The 18947-nt window shown below is 59.0% G+C and overlaps 3 protein-coding genes across 3 annotated transcripts in view; 2 read left to right on the forward strand and 1 right to left on the reverse strand.

Moving 5' to 3' along the window:
* The window catches only part of PTSG_06660 (uncharacterized protein), an 8371-nt gene extending 3878 nt beyond the window's left edge, over window positions 1-4493 (forward strand). Inside the window, exons 12-24 of the mRNA XM_004991992.1 lie at window positions 1-218; window positions 471-518; window positions 731-840; window positions 1008-1083; window positions 1220-1372; window positions 1552-1642; window positions 1831-1912; window positions 2103-2202; window positions 2481-2591; window positions 2825-3173; window positions 3574-3739; window positions 3902-3977; window positions 4312-4493. The exon at window positions 1-218 is cut by the window's left edge and continues 372 nt beyond it. Coding sequence (XP_004992049.1) covers window positions 1-218; window positions 471-518; window positions 731-840; window positions 1008-1083; window positions 1220-1372; window positions 1552-1642; window positions 1831-1912; window positions 2103-2202; window positions 2481-2591; window positions 2825-3173; window positions 3574-3739; window positions 3902-3977; window positions 4312-4467 — 1736 coding nt within the window. The 3' untranslated portion in view covers window positions 4468-4493. The remainder of the gene's footprint in view (window positions 219-470; window positions 519-730; window positions 841-1007; window positions 1084-1219; window positions 1373-1551; window positions 1643-1830; window positions 1913-2102; window positions 2203-2480; window positions 2592-2824; window positions 3174-3573; window positions 3740-3901; window positions 3978-4311) is intronic.
* A 690-nt stretch (window positions 4494-5183) lies between these two features.
* On the reverse strand, window positions 5184-15990 carry PTSG_06661 (snf family helicase; the record flags this gene model as incomplete). The annotated part of the gene is made up of 6 exons (XM_004991993.1): window positions 15947-15990; window positions 11731-15595; window positions 11362-11470; window positions 8220-11167; window positions 5781-7853; window positions 5184-5486 (listed from the first exon to the last, which is right to left on the reverse strand). The coding sequence occupies exons 2-6, from the start codon at window positions 15592-15594 to the stop codon at window positions 5184-5186; spliced, it is 9297 nt and encodes a 3098-aa protein (XP_004992050.1). The 5' UTR covers window position 15595; window positions 15947-15990.
* Window positions 15991-16026: 36 nt separating this feature from the next.
* Window positions 16027-18748, forward strand: PTSG_06662 (uncharacterized protein; the record flags this gene model as incomplete). The annotated part of the gene is made up of 5 exons (XM_004991994.1): window positions 16027-17711; window positions 17903-17986; window positions 18152-18242; window positions 18488-18586; window positions 18719-18748. Exons 1-5 carry the CDS (start codon window positions 16162-16164, stop codon window positions 18746-18748), a joined length of 1854 nt encoding a protein of 617 aa, XP_004992051.1. The 5' UTR covers window positions 16027-16161.
* Window positions 18749-18947: the final 199 nt, after the last annotated feature.

Here is an 18947-nt window from a genome sequence, read left to right on the forward strand (position 1 = left end):
GCAGCGATGCCGGTACAGCGAGTGATGGTGGTGCAAGCAGCGCGAGAGGCAGCCAGCGGGGGCGTAGCAGCAACAGTGGCGGCGGTGGTGGTACTGGTCATGCATCATCAGCATCAGCATCATCGTCATCGGCGTCGTCGTCGTCGTCGGCCGCTGCATTGAGCGGAACGAACATTTTCCTGCACACCGCTGACGGCACCAAGGACCATTATGTCATGGTGTGTATGTGTTCTGGGATGCGGTGTTTGTTTGTTTGTTTGTTTGTTTGTTTGTTTGTTTGTTTGTTTGTTTGTTTGTTTGTTTGTTTGTTTGTTTGTTTGTTTGTTTATTGCGTGATATGGTGTCGGTGTGGTGTGTCTTTTTGTCTTGTTGTGCTGACAGCCGCACGTACCCTTCATGTTCTCTTGGCTGTGCGCCCTCATGTTCAAACCCACTCTCCCCCGTTTCCTCTCCTGTTTGCGTGATGTCAGTACGTTCAACCCATCACGCAGGATGCGCACTTGGTGGTCATCCGGCCGGTGAGTCACTGCCAGGTCTCAATCTTCATGTGTTCTCTCCTGAGTGATGAGCAAACGCAACTCAACACAAACACACAGTCGCTTGTTGCTCTCTCGTCGCATGCTCACTACGAACCAACATTGAAGCACCCGAACACACTCACACACACACACACACACACGTGTACACACACACACACACACACACACACACACATGTACACTCCCTTCAGGGCAACGTCGCCGAGCAGATGGCGCGTGTGTTTAAGCTGTGGGACCGCGTGGTTCATCTTGTTGCCGCCACAAATGCCACCGCCCCGTACTTTGAAGACCACAAGAACACGTGCGTGCTTGCGCATGTGCTTTGTGTGTGTGCTTGGTGTGTATGTGTGTGCGTCTGTGTGTGTCTGTGTCTGTGTGTTTTGATGTGCAGTTTGTGCTTGATGATGTGACGCACACACGTGCTCACTTGCCACTCGCCTTCCCCTGAACGTCACAATGGACCACCAGTGCTGTGCTCGTTGTGCGCGGTGGACTTGAGACGGCGGATTCCATCCTCAGCGTCAACGGCGACTACTACCCGATTGTGAGCGGCACGTCGTTGTGTGTGTGTGTGTGTATATGTGTGTATTCGATCATTGGTACGTGCTAAGTTCTTGTATGTACTCACACTCACACTCACACACACTCACACACTCACACTCACACTCACCACGTGACAGCTGAAGGACCGGTATGTACACAATGGGCGGACGGTATACCAGCACGAGAACAAGTGCACGCACATGTTCCATGATGCCAAGTACGGTGGCTGGGTCATCTCGCCGACGATTGCAGATGGCACGCAGGAATGGATTGCGCGCTGCAAGGACCCAGTGCGTACAGCTGCACTCGTGCTCACAAGCACTCACATGCGCTCACATGCACGTGCGTGTACTTGGTTGTTGTCACTTGTCATTGCGCGTTTCCTTACAATGTGTGTGCGTGCCAACGACAAGATGCTCTGCATGCTCACTTGGACCCACCACCAATCAATCATCCCACTTCTCTTCAGGCTGTGGAGCCGGATCTTACACGAGAGCCATGGCACGTGCGGGGTTACGATGACGAGGAAGTGGAATGCAAGACCATGGCACTGTGCGCATGTAAGTGCTGCGATGATGCGTCATGACTGCCCATCTGTACCATCAACACACACACGCACGCACACATGTTGAAGGTATGCAACGCACACCCCCGAGTGGTTGCGCCTGTTTGCTCTGCATTCCTTACCCTTCTCGATCCCCCGCTCACATGTGCATGCGTGTGCATACCCAATGTGCGCCTCCGCCAGTCAATGCCAACTGCTGCGTGCGCGTTGCACCGGACGCATGGACGCCCTTCACACCGTGCGGTGGTCTCACCTCTACCCTCAGGTGTGTTTTGCCGGCCTGTTTGATGACGTGGCGTGGTGCATGCGTGAGTGCATGTGTGCGTGTGTGTGCGTGCGTGCATGATCTCATGTATGTGTGTGAACATGCAAATGCTGCTTATCTCACACACGTGATTTCGCTCACCCCTTTGCGCTCTCCACACGCGTTGTGTGTGTTCTGCATGTGTTTGCAGCAACGAGTTGATCGATGTGCTGGTGCAAGTCTACCTGGAACACCACGCTGACGTGATTGCTCGCGAGGAGCGAACAAAGAAGCTGGTCGCAAACATCCGGGTGTGTGTGTGTGCATGCGTGTGTATGTGTGTTTATGTGTGTGTGTGTGTGCATGTGTGTGCATGTGTGTGTATGCGTGTGTGTGTGTGTGTGTGTATTGAGAGGTATCTAAGGGCAACATCAACCTTGCACACTGTAGCACTCACGCACGTGTCGGCTCCGTGTTTTTTGTTCCAATCATATTCACCCATGCCCTCGCTCGCTCCCTTACCACCACCGTCACCACCACCGTCACCACCACCACAATCACCATCACCATCACCACCACCCCACTGTAGGCGACCAAAGAGGTGTTGACTGCAGTGAAGCGGTGGTTGACACGCGATTACCCGAAGTTTGCGGCAAAGTTGGAGTGCAACATCGAAGTGCCAACGCAGCCCAGCAACAGGGTATGTTCCACGGCACTGTTGCGTTTTGAATGTTTGCGAGCTGCACCTGTAATCTGTGTATTATCGTTGTGAGACGGAACACACGCTCGCGGGCAAAAGCACACGCACACTGGCAAAGGCACACGCACGCACTCGCACACGCACTCGCACACGCACTCGCACACGCACGCACACACACATACTGACGCACACAAATGTACTTGTGTGTATCCGTTGCCCGTGCCTGCTTGTAGTGGACAATGCAGGAGTTTGAAGGCGCGGACTCTGCGGTGAATCGGCTCTACAATGCCATACGAGACCGCTTGTTTGGCACGTTTGTGTCCCGCTGCCTGAAGTCAGACACGACGCTCAAGGGGAAAGCGGTGCAAGCAGTGCTGGCAAAACTGTCCATCTTCTTGCAGCCAGTCATGCTGGAGAGCCTGCGAGCAAGCGCAAATGCAGATCCATATCGCCAGGTGCGACTCAAGTACCCTGGTCTCGTCCATTTTCTCTTTGTGAACCGATCAAAGGACATGCTGTACTGCAGCCCGCTGCCAGATATTCGCGCTTCCTCTCGCCGTCATGACTCAACCTCCGACGATGGTACGTGGTGGTCTGGCGCAGTGGATAACCTCTGCTGTCTGCATTTCGTGTTCTTGACGGGTTGTGTGCGCGCGCGCGTGTGTGTGTGTGTGTGTGTGTGTGTGTGTGTGTGTGTGTGTGTGTGTGTGTGTGTGTGTGTGTGTGGTGGTTGAGTGAGTGCTCAAGTGGCATCATTGCCCACACACTCTTTGACACACTCACGCATTCACACGCACACACTCTCACACACACACACATTCACACACACACACACACACACACACACACACACTCTCTCTCTCTCTCTCTCTCTCTCTCTCTCTCTCTCTCTCTCTCTCTCTCTCTCTCTCTCTCTCTCTCTTTATCCCTCTCATTCACACACACATTTTGTCTTGTGGTGCATGTTCTTATTTTGGCGTAGCCACACCCCAAAGTGTCCTCAAGTTCATTCCAGACTTCAAGGACCAGTTGTGGGCGTTTTATTTGGAGGCGCGTGACCGTTTGGTCCACGGATTTACAACCTACAGCTCCAAACAGACCTCGCTGCGCTTCCTCTACACCGTGTGGTTCGAGTCGAATGGCGACAGGTATGTGTGTGTGTGTGTGTGTGTGTGTGTGTGTGTGTGTGTGTGTGTGTGTGTGTGTGTGTGTGTGTGTGGCAGTGCAGAAACGTTGCATGGATATTCGCGCCCCGTTGCAAGTGCTGCTCGTGCCTCATGCGTGCTGCACGTCGATTGCTCCGCCTACAGGCTGCTGCCACCAGCGAACACAGCAACGCAGGCTGCATTTCGTGAACTCGGCAGGAACAACTCCGCCGGCAGCACGGTACGTGAAGAGAACTGGTTGTTTGGGCAGCAAGAAATTAGTGTTTGGTGCATACAAGTTGATGCTTGGTGCAATGTGGCTGCGCCGCACAAACAAACACACACACACATTCACACTCACGCACATTCACTCACACACACACACACACACACACACACACTCTCTCTCTCTCTCTCTCTCTCTCTCTCTCTCTCTCTCTCTCTCTCTCTCTCTCTCTCTCTCTCTCTCTCTCTCTCTCTCTCTCTCTCTCTCTCTCTCTCTCTCTCTCTCCCTCCCTCCCTCCCTCCCCACTCACTCACTCACTTACTCACGTTGGTGTGTTCTTTCTGTTCAGGCCTTCAAGGCACTGACGAAACAGCTGTTCCCGGAATGGAAACACGAAGTGGTGTGCTTTGAAATGTGTTATGTCTCCCTGTCGTTCTTCCCAATCGACTTTGTCTGCGAGCAAGCAACAGCGCTCGCAAAGGAAATCAGGCGACTGCACGAGTAGCTCGTGTGTGTGTGTGTGTGTGTGTGTGTGTGTGTGTGTGTGTGTGTGTGTGTGTGTGTGTGTGTGTGTGTGTGTGTGTGTGTGTGTGTGTGTGTGTGTGTGTGGTCCTGGTCTTGCGCGCCGAGTTTCTCTGGTGTTCCCTTCGCATTCGAATTGAACTGTTTGCTACATTGCCCTTTGTTACCACCACGACCATCCCCCGCCCCCATCTCTCTCCCTGCAGCTTGGTGCTGCTGTGCTGTTGTACCTCGCGTGTTCTCATTCGCATTTACAGGGTCCTTCCTCTTTCTGCAGATGTAAAGTAAACTACCAAAACAATGAATGAACGGCAAAGAGTCCAAAAGCTGATGGTCCTCCCAACACAAAACGCTTCCTCCATGCCCCACACCAAATAGCAGGCTCTCCCTTTCTCTCAACAAGCAAACACACACACACACACACACGCACTCTCTCTCTGTCTCTCTCTCTCTCTCTCTCTCTCTCTCTCTCTCTCTCTCTCTCTCTCTCTGTCTCTCTCTCTGTCTCTCTCTGTCTCTCTCTCTCTCTCTCTCTCTCTCTCTCTCTCTCTCTCTCTCTCTCTCTCTCTCTCTCTCTCTCTCTCTCTCTCTCTCTCTCTCTCTCTCTCTCTCTCTCTCTCTCTCTCCAACTGGCTCTCTCTTGTTCACGCACCCTGGCTCGCTCTCGATTATGCTCGCTGCTCAGCAATCCGCATGTCATCAAGACTGCCCCTGCCGCGTGTAACCGCTAGCGGGCGCTGTGCTGTACGGTGCACCAGGCTGTTGTTGTTGTTGTAGCTGCTGCTGCTGCTGCTGTGGTTGTGTTTGTTGTTGTGGTTGCTGTTGCTGCATTGTCGGTGGGCCGCCGGGCTGTGTTTGCGGCATGGGCCGTGATGTGGAGGACACACTCGCCGATCGCGACATGACGTGGGGCGACGATGAAGACGCGCCCATGGATGACGTGCGGGCACGCGCGGGGGAGCGTGTCTGCGCAGTCTGCAGCCACCGCTGTATCTCCGTCACCTAACGCCGACGCAACATCGCAAACCGCACGGGCAGGGACAAGGTGTAATGAGAATGGTGTTCGACAATCAAAAGGAAACACTCCACAGATACACACACACACACATCGACGCACACGCACACACACACACACACACATTCGCACATTGACGCACACGCACACACACACACACACATTCGCACATTGACACAAATGAACACATTCACACGTCCACACATCGGCACACGTCCACACATCGACACACCTCGACACTCCCATACACGCATACACAAACGTACACACAGGGTACATACCTTTGCTTCCTCCGACATGGTTTTGTCGTTGTACACGTTCACGACGTAGGTAAAGTTTGGATCAGCGCTGTAGTGTTGCCGTACATATGCCAGCAGCGAGGCAGAGTTGTACTGCACACCACTACCACCAGCACCAGCACCAGCAGTACCGGTTGGCCCCGCGGTACTGCTCGTCGCGTATGCGCTCCCGGGTACAGCGTGCGTGCTCATTGACGTGCGGCGTGACATCTGTTTTGGCGTGTGCGCCTTGGACGAACCCGCCGACTGCGGTGCGTATGCATATGTGCCGGGCTGCTGCGGCTGCTGGGCGTATGCCCGGCCGGGGACTGTGGAGGTGGTGCTGCTGCCGTAGGGCAGGCTCGTTGGCACCGTGGCCCCGCTGACACCGGCACCGACTGATGTGATCATGGTTGTTGGCACGGTCGACGCCATGCTTCCAGTCGCCCCTGCAGTGCCCATCATCGGCCTCACCCCACCGGGCCGTATTGTGCCTGTGCTGCTCGCCATGGGGCTGCCCATGTGCGGGTGTGGCGCCGTGGATGCTGTCGAATACACACTCGTTGATGCCGGCACACGCGACATGGGTGCCGTCGCATAGCGCGTGCCGGCCTGGTGCGGTGATGCCGTGCCAATACCCTGACCAGCAACAGCGGGGCGGGCATACTGCGGCGCTGGCTGACCCGCGCCAACCGTGCTGCGAGCACTCGGCATGTAGGCACCCGTGGTCGGCGCAGTTGTGCTGCCACCAGGGCCCGGCATGGCTGGCTGCGTCATCACCTGGGGTGACGACGACGGTGGGGCCTGACCCATTGCCCGTGACACGGGAACACCGCCACGCGGCTGTTGTTGTTGTTGTTGCTGCTGGTGCTGGTGCTGGTGCTGGCCAGACATTCCCGCCACACCACCGCGGGCACCCGCTGCTCCGGAGGTGTGGGTCAACGGTTGCTGCTGACGTGGGGCCGTACCAGCGCCACGCACGGGTGTGGTCTGCTGAGACGACGAGGAGGGACCACCCTGCACCATGCCGGTTGGCCCGCGAGGCACGTTGCCCACAGGCGCCGTGGTCGCGCCACCACGTGGCTGCTGCTGTTGTGGCTGCTGCTGCTGCTGCTGCTGCCCAACGGGCATCTGCCCTTGCACTCGCGATGCTGGCGCCTGTGAGTAGATTTGCGCCTGTTGCTGGGGCATGCGCGCAGGCACATTGCGCAGCTGGCCCTGCTGGGTGTGCGCCGGCCCCTGAGACGGCATGTTGCGGGCTTGGGCCGGGTTGCTCGTCATGGGCATTGGCCGCTGCTGTTGCATTGTTGATGTCGGCACTTGTTGCGGGTGCTGTTGCAGAGGGCGGCCCTGCTGTTGTGCAACGCTGCCACCACCAGCTGCTCTCCCTACCGGCATGGCACGCGACTGCGCATATGCACCGCTGCCATTCGTGCCACCGGGCGCCTGGCCCTGAGGTCGGACGCCAGGTATGGAAGCGCGCTGGCCAGAGATGGCACCGTGGCGACCCGTGTTGACCCCAGCTTGCTGTTGTGGATGCTGTGTGTGCTGTGGGTGCTGCTGTGGCTGTTGTTGTGGCTGTAGCTGTTGATTTTGTACGCCCACCACTTGCTGCATTCCTGCCGGTGGTTGTCCTGGTCGCCCTTGCTGTTGCTGTTGCTGTTGTTGTTGTGACGGAACGCCCCGCAGCTGTTGTTGTTGTTGTTGTTGTTGTTGCTGCTGCTGTTGCTGTTGTTGATGTTGCTGCTGCATGGCCACCCGTCCCGGCATGTTTTGCGCCTGGGCCTGCTTCATCGCCTGTATGTGCGCCTGGCGCCGCTGCATCAGGGCTGCAGATCGCGCCTTCAGGTAATCGTCGTTCAGCTTCTGCGTCAACTCCACCACAGACTCCGTGCCCACGCGTGCTTGGTCGAGAATGGCCTGCTGGGACTTCCGCGCCTCCTCAGAAGCGGCCGGAGGGGGTGGCGCTGGCGCGCGCGAGGAATGCGCCTTAACAATGGCCGTGAACACGTTGCGGTGGAAGTCAATCACAGACTGCCGGTTGTCCTTCTCGTGCAGCTGCTGCGTCGTCAGCACCTGCAATTGCAGCAGTATGACGCCAAGTTGTGAGCCATAGCCCACCAAGCAGTCAGACAAGCAAGCACAGGAGCACAATTGCAAGTGCAGGAGCAAAAGTAAGCACGGGTGCTACAGCAAGCAAGCAAGGGTGCAATAAAAAACGACAATTCCACAACGAGAACACACACACACACACATACGCACGCGCACACACACATACGCGCGCGCACACACACGCACACACACGCACACACACACACTCTCTCTCTCTCGCTTGCTGTCTCTCTCGCTCTCTGTCACACACACACACACGCACACACACACACACACAAGCGCGCATACGCACACACACACACACGTGCGCGCGCATACGCACACACGCACCGGCTGTCCCTTTGCTGGCTCTTCCTTCTTTGCCTTCTTCTTTGTCTTCTTCTTGCCATCGTCCTTCTTCTTAGAGGGCGGGCGCCCGTCCTCACGGTTCACCAGCACGTTGAAGTAGCGGTCACGGCACTGCAGCCGCGTGCGCGGGCGCCCTGTAAACGACGTGCACACATTCATCGTGTCAGCAACCAGCTGCCAGTTGACAGTGCTGTTTGCGCACATGTGCCGGCGCACGGCTGCCAGCAGCGTCCAGTCCTCCTCCACAGTCCACGGCGCCGCTTCCCTGTTGGTGTCCACGTCCCGCTTATCCTTGGAGGCGCCCGAGGACTTGACGGGCCGCTTCGGGTGCCGGTGCATCTTGATGCCATACCGCCCACCCTTGTCGTCGCGCCGCCGGAAGATGGACGCGGAGATGCCGCGCCCGTGGTGCAGCGCCTTCTCGCCAAGCTCGCGCGCACGCTTCTCCGAGATGTCCCGCACGCCCAGGTCCATCGTGCGCTGCCACATGAAGTTGGTGCCCTTGCGGCTCGCCCGACGCTGCAGGTCCTTGTACTTCTTGCGGAACCGCTTGCGCCGCTTGGTCAGGTCGGGCGCAGCGGGCACAAAGTGCATAAACGCCACGCGGTATTGCGCCCAGTGCGCCGTCTCCACATGCGGGGCCATGGCCTCGCTGCTGCCGTGCGCCGGCGGCTGCGGTGGGCCGTACAGCGGGCTGGCGGCCTCCTCAGACTGCGCCGTCGCCTCCATGTACGCCCGCAGCGCCTCCTGCATCTTCTCCTCGCTGTAGAAGAGTTCCTCCTCCTCTTCCGTCGACAGGCCATCGTCGTTGCCTGCACGCATCCTATTCTCCAAGTTGCACAGCGCGCGATGCTTCTCGTCCATGGCGCGGCGGGCATCGGCCAGCTTGCGCTCGTGCTGCGACGACAGGTACCGCTCCAGCACGTTGAGGGCGTGGTGCTCCACCCCACGCAGCCGCTTCATCTGCTCCTCCAGCAGCTTGGCCGGGTCAATCTCTTCCTCGTCCGTCTCCACATCGCTCCGCGCCGCGCCACCCGCACGCCCTTGTTGTTGCTGCTGCTGCTGCTGCTGCTGCTCATGCTCTGGGGACGTAAACGCGGCGCCCGCCTCTTGCTCTGCCATGTCACCCTCGGCAGTTTGTTGTGTGGGCGCGCTTGCTTTGGCGCGCTTGCTGCCTCGCGTTGGTGTGGCTGCTGCCGACGATGTCGCTGCTGCTGCTGCCGCTGCCGCTGCGGGGTGTTTGCGCTTTGGCGTGTCGCTGGTTGAGCCGACGGGCGTACCGTCCTCGTCAAACTCGGCCAGCTCCTGCGACAACTCCTGCCGCGCCGTCTGCAACGCCTGGCGATCTGTCTCGTCCTCCGCCGCCAATAGCGCCTGCTCGAAACCTTCCTCGCCCTCACCAGCCGTGGCAGCGCCATCGTCAGTCGCAGCACCAGCCTCTGCTGTTGTTGCTGCCTTAGCCTTCTTGTCCTCGCCTGTGACGGGGCCAAGGTCCTCCACGTTGGAGTCGCCCTCAAACAGCTCCATCAGCTTGACGCTCTTCAGGCCCTCTGTCGTGAACGCACCGCCCTCAATGGCAATGTCGCCAAGCTGCCGCTTCTGCTGCGCCTTCTTGAGAATGTTCTCCTCCACCGTCTTGGCGCACACCAGCCTGTAGATGTGCACGTCCCTTGTCTGGCCCAGGCGGTGGGCGCGGTCCTGCGCCTGCGCGTCCATGGTCGGGTTCCAGTCGCTGTCGTAAAACACGACCGTGTCTGCGCCCGTGAGGTTGACGCCAAGCCCGCCAGAGCGCGTGGAGAGGATGAAGCAGAAGAGGCGCGAGTCTCGGTTGAACCTCTCCGTCATCTGCTGCCGCCGCACCACGGGGGTGGACCCGTCCAGCCGCAGATACGTAAACGCGTGGAACGCAAGAAACTGCTCCAGGATGTCCAGCATCTTGGCCATCTGCGTGAAGATGAGCACACGGTGGCCGCCAGCCTTCTTCTCCCTGAGCAGCTTCTCCAGCACCTGCAGTTTCGAGCAGTGGTACTGAATCAGCGCCCTGTCCGGCAGCACGAGCGCGCGGTCCTCCTCTGCTGCGTCCCGCACAAGCGCTTGGAAAGTGGTGGTGGGGCGAGCGGCCCGGTTGCGCAGGGGCTGCGACCACATGCACTTCTGCACGGCGCGCACGCCGCCGACGGTGGTGGGGGCGACATCAAGCGCCGGGCAGCGGGCAGGCTCCACGGCCATGGAGAATCGCCGCACAACAGCAGCCAGCCCTGCTCGCCGATCAGCCACACTCTGCACAAGCGGCAAAATGTCCGGGTCCGCGGCATTGTTGCTGGTGTTGTTGGGGGTGTCAGTGGTAGCGGTGTTGTCACTGCTGGTGGTGGTTGTGGTGGTTGCGGTTGGAGGGGCGAGGTACGAGCTGAGCGCCGTGGTTGAGATGGAGGCGACCGGGCGAGGCGGCATGGTCACGGCCGAGCGCAGGGCGTCACCGTACACGGCACTGCGGTCGCACATGAGCGTGTTGATGTGCGCGCGGTGGTTGAGCAGGGCGCGCTGCTGCTTGCGCCGGCGCATGAGCAAATCCAGGTAGTTTTCGCCGCCGCTGTTCTTCTCCTCCTCTGTCGGTGGCTCGCGCTCAATCTCAAACCCAACCGGGAGCCCGAGCGAGCGAATGGCGTCTGCGTCCGCGTGCAGGGACACGTCGCCGCGCAGTTCGCAGTGCAGCAGCGCCAGTCCAAACAGGTCCAAGTTGACGCGTGCCGGGTTCGGGGCGGCAGCAAACCAGTCGCGGTCGTCAAGGGCACCGATGACGAGGGAAGGCACCTCATACCGCAGAGGCCGCAGCACAAGCGGACTGACCACACGCGGCTCCGCAAACAGATTCGGGTGGTTGCACACCTTGCGCAGCTGCATCAGAATGTTGATCACACTCAGATAGTTGCCTGCATGCGCACGTGGATGTGTGTGTGTGTGCGTGAGTGAGTGAAGCAGAGTGAGTGAGTGAGGCAGCGAGTCAGTGGTGAGTGAGTGAGGCAGTGAGTGAGTGAGTGAGGGGCAGCAGCGTGTCAACAACGCAGTTGATATGTAGAATTCAAAATGGAGCGCTAACACGGACGTGCAACGTCAGAAAACATACCTGCTGCGATGGTTTCCTTTGTCTTTGTGCGGGACATAAACTCGTCATAGAGCTCACGCTGCCGCCGCGAGAGGTCGCACGTGATCACATGCTCGTACTTCTTCGGCATCTGCACACATGTACACACATGTGCACACATGTGCGAGTGGAGGGAGAGGGGAAGGTGGTGAGGCACTCGTTGAGGCAGGGACGGGTGCCAAGGTGGAAGCACTCAACCCGAACACATGGGTCGATGAAGTGCACTCCAAACACACAACGCACAACACAGTCACACGAACGAAACAGACACACACACACACACACACACACACACACACACACACACACACACACACACACACACAAACACAACCATGTAGTCGCGCGCACCTGGAGCTCGACGTCTGCCTTGAGCCGGCGGAGGATAAAGGGCCGCAGGAGCTTGTGCAGGCGGGAAACACGCTCCTTGTCACGCTGCTTGGCTGCACGCGTGCTCTCAACCATCTCCCGCACGGGGTTGCCAAACCACTCGCGAAACTGCTGGTGCGACTGGAACACGCGCGGCATGAGAAAGTGGAGGAGGGACCACAGCTCCATGAGGTCGTTCTGCAGCGGCGTGCCCGTGAGCAGGAGGCGGCGGCGAGAGGTGAAGCGAAGCAACGTCTGCCACCGCTTCGACTCAAAGTTCTTAATGTGGTGCGCCTCGTCAAGAATCAGGTACTTCCACTTCTTGCGCTTGAAGATGTGCGCGTCCTGCACGGCAAGCTTGTAGCTGGTGATGCACACGTGAAACTGGTCGGGCTTCGTCCAGCCAACGCGCTTCTCACGACGCTCCTTGATGGTCCCGTGGTAGTTGAGGACCTTGAACGCCGGGCACCACTTCTTCAGCTCCATCTCCCAGTTCACCATCACGCTGGTGGGCACCACAATGAGGTGCGGCCCCCAGTTGTTGCGCGTGACGGCGAGGTGGGCCAGCAGCGCAATGGTCTGGATGGTCTTGCCAAGGCCCATCTCGTCAGCAAGGATGCCGTTGAGGTTCTTCGCGTGCATGGTGGCCAGCCAGTCCAGCCCAATGTGCTGATACGGCCGCAGCTTGCACTTGAGCAGAAACGGCACGGGCGTGTTGATGTTGCTTGTGTCCGTGTTGGTGGCGTCCACCGCCTGCGCCGTCTCCAGCTCCCGCCCAACGGCTTCCACCTCGTCTCGGGTGCTGGGGCCATCAGCGTCCTGTCGTTTGCCTGCCAGCAGCAGTAGATCCTGCCGCGTCTCCCTGTCCGCTGTCTCTGCATCTGTTCCACTCTCTTCCTCAGCGTCACCAGCACCATCACCCTCGGCCTCAGACTTTGCGCCGTCATGCTGCCCTCCCTCTTCTCCTCCTGCTGTTTCCCCCTCTTCCTCTTCCTCCTCCTCCTCCTCCTCCTGCTTGACGGCGGCGCCTCTGCGACGGGAGCTGCGGCGGCGGCCACGGCCCCGCCCGCGCGCTGCTGTTGCCGCTGTTGCTGCTGTGCGACTCGACCGACTCCGCCGCGACCGACGCGTGCGCGGTGTCCTCGGTTCTTCTTCCTCCTCATCCTCTTTTTCGTCCTCTTCTGCTTCTTCTTCTTCTTCTTCTTCTTCCTCCTCATCCTCTCCTTTGTCGTTTTGGCCAGCATCCTCCTCTTGTTCCTCCTCATCCCCGCCTTCCTTGGCGTCTTGCTTCTTCTTCCTTCTCCCTCCCTTCCCCTTCTTCCCTGCTGCCTTCTTGGCCTTCTTTCCCTGACGTTCGGCTTCTTCCTCTTCACCCTCTTCATCCTCCTCACCACCATCATCATCCTCCTCGTCCTCCTCGCCACCCTCCTCGTTGCTCTCTCCTTCGTCCCCCTCCTCCTGCTCTGCCATGCGCTGGTACATGGCCAGCAGTTCCTCAATCGGCATCTCCCCGCCCTTGGCAAGGTCAGCAAGCTCACCCTCCGCATCCTCGGGCTCATCCGCTGAATCTACAGAGCTCTCGTCATCATCATCCTCCCCACTGCCTGCTCCCTCCTCGTCTTCGCCGTCACCACCACGGCTAGCAGATGCCTTGCCCTCTGCATCAGACGGCACATACTCTTCGTCCTCCTCTTCTTTCTTCACTGCGTCTCTCTTGCTGCGCTGCTTCTTTGCAGCCTTGCCCTTTGCCTTGTTGGCACCGTCGTCACCACTTGCGCCCGCAGCTGCTGTCGTCGAATCGGCCACCTGTGTGGGTGCGCCCTGTTGCTGCTGCTGTTGCTGTTGTTGTGACGGCGCCGGCGGGAGCGTGATCTGTTGGCCTGTTGCTTGCTGTAGTGCAGCTGCGTGCTTGGCGGCTGCGCGGCGCGCGTGTGCGGCCATGGCCGTTTTGCCGTACTCTGCATACTTGCCCTGCAGCCCGCGCGTGAGATCCTCTGTAAACGACTGCGTCTGTCCAACCAGGTAGTCCAGGTGTTTGTTCATGGCATCTGTCTTGACAGCGTCCAGCTCCAGCTTGTGCTTGTAGTCGACGACCTTGAGCATCTGTTTCCAAAACACCTGCACGTCGCGCGCCACGTTTGCAGCCACCTTCCTCTTCCGGTTGAGCTCCTGCCGCATGCGTCGCCGGCCCTCCTGCGCCCGCGCCTCATGCCAGCGCACCACAGCGCGCGCAAGCTTCCGTGCCACCGCAATCTTCCACTTGCGCTCCATGCGGAAGTCGTCGCTGAGCCACGCCATCTCCTCCAGCAGGTAGTCCTGGTGCACCTTTGGGCGGGCCGGCTCGGCAACCTTGGGCAGGCGCTTGTCAACCCACACCCCTTGCTGCCTCTTCTCGCTGATGCGCTGCTGCAGCTCTTTCTCCGCGTGCAGCAGCCGTGCTGCCTCGTCCAGCGACACCTTCAGCTTCATCTTCTTCGGTGCTGCTGATGTGGCTGTTGGTGCCGCCCCGCCTGTCGTGGTGATCGCCTGCGTGCCAGCCTTCCCCGCTGCCACCGCCGCTGTTTCCTGCTCGGGCTGCTTTTCCGCATCAACAGCAACAGAGGCGGCTTTGCTGCGGGTTCGTGGTGTGCGCTGGGCAGCAAGGCTCGTGCCGGGTGTTGGAGTGGTTGTCGTTGCTGCTGCTGTTGCTGCTGCTGCCTTTGCACGGCGTGCCTTTGGTGTGGCCACGCCTGTCGCAGGCACGGCCGCTGTCGGCGTTGCTTCTGGCAGCGCGTCCTCCTCGGCAAGCGCGCTGCCAGCCCGGCTGCTCTTGCCTGCCTTCCCTGCCGACCGCGGTGTCTTGCCACGTGCGCGGCTCTTGCCCTTGCCACGGCCCTTCCCGCGCCCGCCACCACCGGTTACGGGCGACCCGGGTCGTGGCGACGCGCCGCCGCCGGGCGAGGCAGAGCGCGAGCCAACGGTGGCCCGCTTTGGGGTGGGCTGCCCGCTGTCTGCGCTGCTCTTGCGCTTCCCCGCAGTGGTGCGGGCGGTGGTGACGCCGTCAACGCGGTTTCGCGCCACAAACTCCTCCATCGCAGGGCTGCCGCTGGTGCGGGCGTGTAGCAGGTCGGCCAGGCTGTTGTTTGTGCTTACAAGGAACAGCTCCCGTAGCCGTAACTCGTGCGCTTCCAAGAACACCTTCAGCTTGAGGTTCAGCAGCTCCTTCACACGCGCGCGCACGGACACCGGGCCAGCCTCGCCCTCACCACCTTCCTGCTTCGGTGCCTGCGAGGCATTGCCTTGTCTCGCAGACTCTGCGTCATCCCCAGGCTGTGTGGCGGCAGTTGGTGTGGCAGGTACTGTGGGTGTGGCAGTCGCCGTTGTCTCTGACGCTGTGGCGGCTGTTGCCGTTGTTGCTGTGGGTGTAGGCGTGTTTGAAGTGGCGGGTGCATTTCCTGCTTGTACTGGATGCACAGGGGCAGATGTGTGCTGCTGATTGTCCGCGGGTGCAGATGCAGGTGGAGCAGGCGTGCTGGTTGACGGCTGGGCCACAGCGGTGGTGTTTGCTTGTGCTGTGTGTTGCGGAAGGGTTGTTGTCATTGCTGTTGCTGCTGGTGCTGCTGTTGCTGCTGGTGCTGCTGTTGCTGCTGGTGGTGTTGTTGTTGTTATTGATGGAGTGGTCGCGGAGGATGGTGGTGTTGGTGCTGCGGTTGTTGACGCTGCCGTTGTTGTTGGTCCAGTAGCCGTGGTGGGTTGGTCGACCGGCACCGTCGTCGCTGCTTGTGCGCCAGTCTGCTGCGCCACCGCTGGCGTTGTTGTGGCGGCAGTCGATGGCGCCGACGCTGGTTTGCTTGTGTCGTCCGCCATCCTGACATAGTTAAAAAGGGAAGAACGAGAGGATCATCATCGGGTGAATAGCAGTTGAGGACAAGCGAAACGAGCAGGTAGGAACGAGTGGGTGAGTTCATGCATGCACGCACAGTGGACGCTGTGTTGTGTGTTGTGTGTTGTGCATTGTGTTGTGTGTGTTGTGTTTGTTTGCTGAATCAGGTTGCCTCAACCACGACCGCGTAACACACACGTTCGAAGCCCAGCACGCGGTGGATCGACAACAAAGGTCACACACAGCAGGATACAAACGGACCAACACACATGAACACACACACACACACACGTCCACTGTCACGTTCACACCACCACCACACACGCATCCACCAACCTGCCTGCCTTTCTTCTTTGCGGCTTGTGTCGACTGGTTGGCGCTCGAAGGGAAATGTTGCGAATAATTTCGCAGTAATTTCGGCAACAGCAGCAGCACCACAGGCGACAACGACGAAGCGAACGTTGCCGTTTGTGTGGTTGAAGGCGAGCGAGGAGAAGGGCAAGTAGGGGAACAATACAGGCGCACGTGAGTGTGGTTGTGCGTGAGTGAGGATGAGCGACCGGATAGAGGGCACAGGAGATGCTGGGCTGTCGAAGGCGCGGCTGGCAAGGCTGCCATCCCACTTGAGGTCAAGATTGGGTGAACCCGGTGCGAAAGGGGACAGCAGCAATGGGAAAGGACGACGATACCGTGACGATGGAAGCGGCGGCAACACCAGCACCAGCACAAGCAGTGGTGGTGGCAGTAGTCGGGGCAGGGGTGGCTCTGACGGTCGCACACGATTGCACGAGGGTGGCAGTGGCGGCTCTCGAAGGCGAGGCGCACGAGGGCAGTTCAGAGACACGCTGGGGGACGATGATGAGGATGATACGACGACGGCGGCGCTGCTGGCATCTGCAGAGCGGCAACGGCAACAGCGCAGACGCCAAGACAAGACTGGTCGTCGGGGCACCAGCTCCTCATCCCGCTCATCTCGCACCACCACTGCAACAGCGGCCGGTGAAAGCGGCAGCAGCAGAAGCAAGCGAGACTCGCGCGACCGGCGCGCTGAGGCCAGCAGAGACGACCGCAGCCACCGCAGGGAACGAGCACCAGCGGCCAGCAGCACGAGTGGCAGCGGCAGCACGAGTGGTAGCGACACCAAGCCAGCGCCAAGTAAGAGCAAGGACAGTAGCAGCGATGATGCGGCTGCGCGGCTGGTGGCCATGCTGGTCAAGCGATCCTCTGCCAAGCCATCGCCCACACCCACCCCTGGGGTGCTCAGCGGGAAACAGAGCACCAAGCAGAGCGCAAGGCAAAGCGCGAAACAGAGCGCGCGACAGAGCGCGCGACAGAGTGCGACGTCGTCGCCAACACCGGCTGCAACAGACAAGCTGGCGGCCAAGCTGACTGAGCGCGGTGCCACCACACCCCCTGCAGCCGACGACAGGGCACACGCGCGAAAGCAGGCAACACCAGAACACGCCGCCCGACACGCAAGGGAGGCAACACCTGAAGGCGTGCCTGGCGACACGACAGCACCAGCAACAACAACAACAACAACAGCAACAACAGCAGCAGCAGCCACCGCTGTGACAACACCACCAACGGAAGTATTGTCAGCGGCCATGGACGTGAGCGCAGATAGTGCACGTGCCAGCACACCGACCGACACAAACGCAACGCCGCCCGGCACACCACCATCAGGGCCGCAGACGACAGCAGGGGATGCAGAGAGGGGAGGAGGAGCCAAGCGACGCGTCCCACCGGGCGGTGCAGTGGAGGAGGGCGACGGTACCCCGGATATGAAGCGCGCTGCGACGACTGCTGACGACGAGGATGACACGCCGACGCGGAGGGAGCGGCAGTACATGGACGAAAAGGTGGAGAAGGAGGTGGAAAGGAAGGAGGGGAGGCAGCGAGGCAAAGAACTAGATGGAGGGGGGCGCAGTGGTGACGGCGGGGCAGCAGTGACAAGGGAACAGCACAGCGACGCGACGGTAACCACTGCAGCTGCTGCTGTGAGTGAGGAGGTGATGGTGCATGATCCACTGGATGCGTTTGACAGCGATATGCATGAGGAAGCACCCGAAATCTATTTTCCAGCAGAGAAGGGATGCAGGTCGGTTTCATGGTGGTGGTGGTGCCTGGCGCATGTGTATGTGTATGTGTGTGTGTGTGTGTGTGTATGCGTGCGTGTGTGTGTGTGTGTGTGTGTCGATGCTGGCATGCGCCTGTGTTGTTCTATGTTGCATTGTGCCAGGGATGCCTGCGCACAGCAACTCACATCGCGTTAACGTTTTGTGACTTCAGGAGCATTGATGTGTACGAGCGACTGAACATGATTGACGAAGGAACATATGGTGTTGTCTTTCGTGTTAAAGACACCAGCACAGGGTAAGCATCCGCACACATGCGTGCGTGTGTGCATGTGCGCATGCTGTGTGTGTGTGTGTGTGTGTGTGTGTGTGTGTGTGTGTGTGTGTGTGTGTGATTGGGCTTTATGAGCCATGGCCGGGCTGTCGTTCACCTCGCAGTGCCGTGCGAATGTGTGCGGAGCAGTGAAGTGCTGGCTGTGAAGAGACTGAAGATGGAAGCAGAGCGAGAGGGGTTTCCAATCACATCTCTCCGCGAAATCAACACGCTCCTCAAGGTGCGTACGGGTGCACATGTTGTGTGTGTGTGTGTGTGTGTGTGTGTGTGTGTGTGTGTGTGTGTGTGTGTGTGTGTGTGTGTGTGTGCACATGTGGGGGTGGGTGTCTTCCTGCGTGCTCGTCTGTGTATTGAACTTGATGACACGGTAGTACGCGCTGTTGTGCAGTCACCTCACACACGTACTCGTGCATCTCACACACACGTACTCATGCATCACACACTTACACACACATATGTGCGCAGGCGAAGCACGAGAATGTGGTGAATGTGAAGGAGATTGTAACGGGCCACACCATGAACGACATCTTCATCTGCATGGAGTTTGTCGAACACGACCTCAAGGTTGGTGTGTGTGTGTGTGTGTGTGTGTGTGTGTGTGTGTGTGTGTGTGTGTGTGTGTGTGTGTGTGGTGAAACTCTACATCTAAGGGTATGGGTTATATCAATAGGGCAGCAAGGGGATGACTATTCGTAGACGGGCAATGAAGGTGTCACCGTACACTAGCTACCTGCTGGTTACCATATTGGAATGGTTACCTCGTCGGCTACAGTTGGATGTGTTAGTGAGTTCCTATCTTGCGACTTGTCAAGATTTAATAAGTTCTAGCAAGGTAAGGTAAAACTGGAGTCCTGTGCGTCGGCTTGAATGCTTGACTGGACTGTCTCCGTTAGGCTTCAATTGAGTTTTGCATGAACGTCTAGAG

This window comes from Salpingoeca rosetta, assembly GCF_000188695.1.
Source record: "Salpingoeca rosetta unplaced genomic scaffold supercont1.18, whole genome shotgun sequence".
Classification (NCBI taxonomy): domain Eukaryota; class Choanoflagellata; order Craspedida; family Salpingoecidae; genus Salpingoeca; species Salpingoeca rosetta.